Source organism: Eimeria tenella, genomic scaffold (genome assembly GCF_000499545.2).
Source record: "Eimeria tenella Houghton genomic scaffold, Eth_scaff15, whole genome shotgun sequence".
In the NCBI taxonomy this organism is placed as follows: domain Eukaryota; phylum Apicomplexa; class Conoidasida; order Eucoccidiorida; family Eimeriidae; genus Eimeria; species Eimeria tenella.
Window position 1 is genome coordinate 444,806 of NW_013541522.1, and position 3,835 is coordinate 448,640.

The window sequence follows — 3,835 nt, forward strand, 5'->3', positions numbered from 1 at the left end:
CTGCAGCAGCAGCCGCTGCGATGCTGCAGCTTCTTGCTGCTGCTCCTGCGCCGTGTCGAGGATCGACAGGCGAGAGGGGCCTGCTGCGCGCCCCTGCTGCTGCTGCTGCTGCTGCTGCTGGGGCGTGGCCGCGAGGCCGAAGGCGGGCAGCAGCAGAGCCGCTAGGTCCGCCCCTGCAGCGGGGAGCTGAGGTGTACGTACACCGCAGGACTCAGCCGTTTGAACTCTTCTTACTTCTTTTTCGGTTTCCAAAAAGAGCCTCGACGGAGCAGTCCAGCAAAGAAGGCCAAACCCTCAAAAAGAGCTGAAGAGGACTTGAGGGACTTTCGCAAACCCTAAACCCTAGAGACCCTACCCGCCACTCCAGCGGGTCTTCTCTGGGCTGTTCAACTTTCTGCATTTCGCACTTTGCAAAAAAGAAATGCGCAGCAGCAGCAGCAGCAGCCTTACGCGCGCCTCCGGGGTGTCTGCACAGCCCCCCTGTTCCGGGAACTTCAACGCGAAGTTCAACTCTGTAAACACTCTGCAGCAGATGGGTTTTTGCTGCAGTGCCGCGGCAGCAAACGAACGCACCGGAGGGGCACATGAGCCATTAGCGGTTTGTTTTGTTTCGCCTGAAATGCAGTTTAAATTCCAATTCAAGTAATTCCAATTTGAAGTCCCGGGGGAAGCGAAAAACTCACGACGGAGGCGTTCACAATGACGAAGTTGCACGGGCATTCAACAACGCCGCGAACAGCCTCTGCATGCAGCGTTGAGGGAAACTCGACTTTAATTTGAAATTTAAAATTAAAAAAAATAGATTTCGGACCCGCTGGAGACTTGTGTCGCCGCGGACAAGTCCGGATCAGCAAGTTTCCGAGCGCCCGGAACCTGCACTGGCGCCCAGCTTTCCGCTTGGCGAGAAAAGTTGCAAACAGGAACTCCACGAAGTTTCCGCCGTTGTTTCGGAGAGAAATTGAAACAATAGTCCATTTGAAGTGCGACAGAGGGTCCAGGTACTGTTCTGTGTTCATGGAAACTGCCAAGCCGAGCGTTTCCGCTTCCTCGGCGCCGACCACCCGCACGCCGCCGTGCGGACCGAAAGCTGCCATTTCCTGCCGCTTTCTCTCTACCTCTTGAACATTATTTTGCAAAGTTCGCAAATTGCACGTTTGCACAGCAGTTGGAGCTCAAACGCAGGCAGAAACCAGCGGCGGCTTCGCCGGAATTCCGAAACTGAGGGCGCACTGCGCACGCCTCAGGTGTACAGACAGCTCTAGCGGGCTGCAGGGAATGCGCACGCCGCCGAAACGGCAGCTAAAGAATAAGTTGCTGCAGCTCACTAACTGCAACTAAATGCAGGAACTAATTAAATTGGAAATACTATTTGCGACGCATTCGCCAAAGATGGCCAAACTTTAGACTGTGAAGTCCCAACCTGTTTCGCTTCGGCCGGCCGGCCACTCTCGGTGATTAAAAAGACCCTTCACGGACTCAACGAACGCTGGCAGATCTCAGCTCCTCGCATGCACTAATGCAAAAGACAAATGACATCTGGAAAGAGTTTTAATGACAAACACGAAAATATCGCAGCTGGAGTGGCGGGAGTTGAATTCCCAGAAAGGCTTCTGTGCACATCCGGAAACAGCACACACTGTGCTTCCCTCCCGCGAGTACTGCATTGCTCTCCACTCGGGCCCCCGCCGCCGCCGCTGCTGCTGCTGCTGCTGCTGCTGCTAGAGGGAAGCGGACTCGTCAGGATTCAGCCGCTGGTCAAAGACACTCATGCTGCTCTTTGGGCGACGCTGCAGCAGCTGCAGCACTTCAGCTGGAGGCTCCAAACCCATTTCCGCAGCTCTTCGCCACCTGTCTTCTCTGCTCAGGCCCATGCAGGGGCCGTACTGCAGCCACACACATACGAACAAACCCGCATGCATGCATGCATGCATGCAGCAGCAGCAGCAGCAGCAGCAGCAGCGGCAGCAGCAGCGCAGCGCAGTGTCGCTTCCCGGGTGCGGGGGCGCAGCTCGCCGCCTCGGCACCCCCAGCTGCAGGTGCAGCAGCAGCAGGGCCCGCAGCAGCAGCAGCAAGCGCAGCAGCAGCAGCCGCAGGAGGCTGACCATGGGCTGCATGTCGAAGCGGCGGAGGAGCTGTTCGCCGTCGTCTGCTTCGACGGAGCACCACTTCAGTGTGGGATTTGCTGCTCGGACTTCTGCTGCTGCTGCTGCGAGTTCTTTCTGCGGGAGCCCGGGGCCTGCGAAGAGGCTGGGTGCGGCGCGCGCCGGGGGGCCCCCGGGGGCCGCCTTGGGGCCCCCTGCAGCAGCAGCAGCAGCAGCAGCAGCAGCAGCGGCCTGCGAAGCCGAACGGTGCTTCGCCTTCCTCCTGTCCAGCTTCGGAGTCACCAATGGAGACCCCAGAGAGAAGGGCTTTCCCCCAGAGTCCTTGGAAGGAGTGCGGGGCTCTGAAGGGCTGCGCAGCGCCGCGCGGGGAGTTCGCATTTCAGCTTCGGGGAAGCAGCAGGGGCTGTCGACATCTTCCACTTCTGCTGCTGCTGCTGCTGTTGCTGCACTTGAAATGCGCAAGAAAGGCGTTTTCTGCGACATTTCCGCCGCCGGAAGCCCGCGCGCCCCCGCCGCCGCCGCCGCCCGAAACCCGCGCCAACTCAGACTGGAAATGCAGCTTTTGAAGTCCCGAAAAGCCGGAAAGCGCCTCTCAGAAGCCGCATCTGTGTTTAAAAATGCCAAAAGCGGAAAGAAAAAGAAAAAGTGTCCGGCGGAAGTCCGAAGATCGCGCGGAAACTCGCGGAAATTCAAATTCAAGTTTTTGCAACGCGCGCCCGGAAACCCGGAATCCGCGGGTCTTCCCGCCACCTTCTCGGCTCAAAATTCCCAATTTAAGTAATTTTGAAGAAATAAAGAAAAACGTTCCGAAAAGAAAGCAAAATTTTTCACCCAAAAACTTGAACGCGGCGGAGCAGCCGCCGCGCGAGAGCCGCCGGTCAGGCAACCTGTACGCCGCCGCCACGTCCAGCTTTCGCCTTCCAGCGGCAACTAAATAATGCAAATATGAATCTCTTTTGAATTTAACATTCAAGTTCGAGCTTTCCTCAGTGTCAGTTCTCGCCGCCGCTCCGCCTCGCTGCATGCACCGCGCAGCAGAGCCCCGCGGGGTGGCTGCGCGGAAAGCGAAGACACTGCAGCAAATTGACGGCAGTTCGGTTTTATGTTTCGCATTTCATTTGCAAATTGCTTCGAGATCGTCCTTTTGCGCGGCTGGCTGGGCCGCGGCGAGCGCCTCGCCTGCGCGGTGTTGAACTTGGCCGCAGACGCGGTTTCCGGCGAAGTCCGCGCTGCAGAGGCCTCAGCAACTTGAATCTGCTGCAGCAGCGCATTTCGTTTGTCTTTTCCTCTTTCTGGGGCCCCGGGCGCGGCGCCGCTGGGCCGGTTGCTGCTGCTGCTGCAGCAGCAGTTCGCTTCAAGATGCACACCCAGGACAAGAGCGGCTTCGGGGTGGCCCACGACTTCCACGGCTCCCTCAAAGAAGATGCGGACTTCCCCATTCTCTGCGAGACTTGCTTGGGAGAAAACCCTTATGTCCGCATGCAAAGAGACAGAAACGGCAAAGAGTGCCACATCTGCACTCGCGCCTACACCGGATTCAGGTCAGCGCGCGCTGCGTGGCTCCCGCGGTGTACAGACACCTCGAGCCCCTCCCCAACGCCCTTCCCCACATGCATCCACTCCCGAAGCTTCCCCTGTCTCTCCAGGTGTACGTACACCAGGTGCACGTACACCAGGTGTACGTACACCAGGTGTACGTACACCAGGTGTACGTACACCAGGTGTACGTACAC

The 3,835-nt window shown here is 58.2% G+C and overlaps 1 protein-coding gene across 1 annotated transcript; it reads right to left on the reverse strand.

The window, feature by feature from the left end:
• Positions 1–1,718: 1,718 nt before the first annotated feature.
• Positions 1,719–2,585, reverse strand: ETH_00030330 (DNA polymerase delta subunit 4, putative; the record flags this gene model as incomplete). The annotated part of the gene is made up of 2 exons (XM_013373528.1): positions 1,719–1,883; positions 2,103–2,585. The coding sequence occupies 2 exons, from the start codon at positions 2,583–2,585 to the stop codon at positions 1,719–1,721; spliced, it is 648 nt and encodes a 215-aa protein (XP_013228982.1).
• Positions 2,586–3,835: the final 1,250 nt, after the last annotated feature.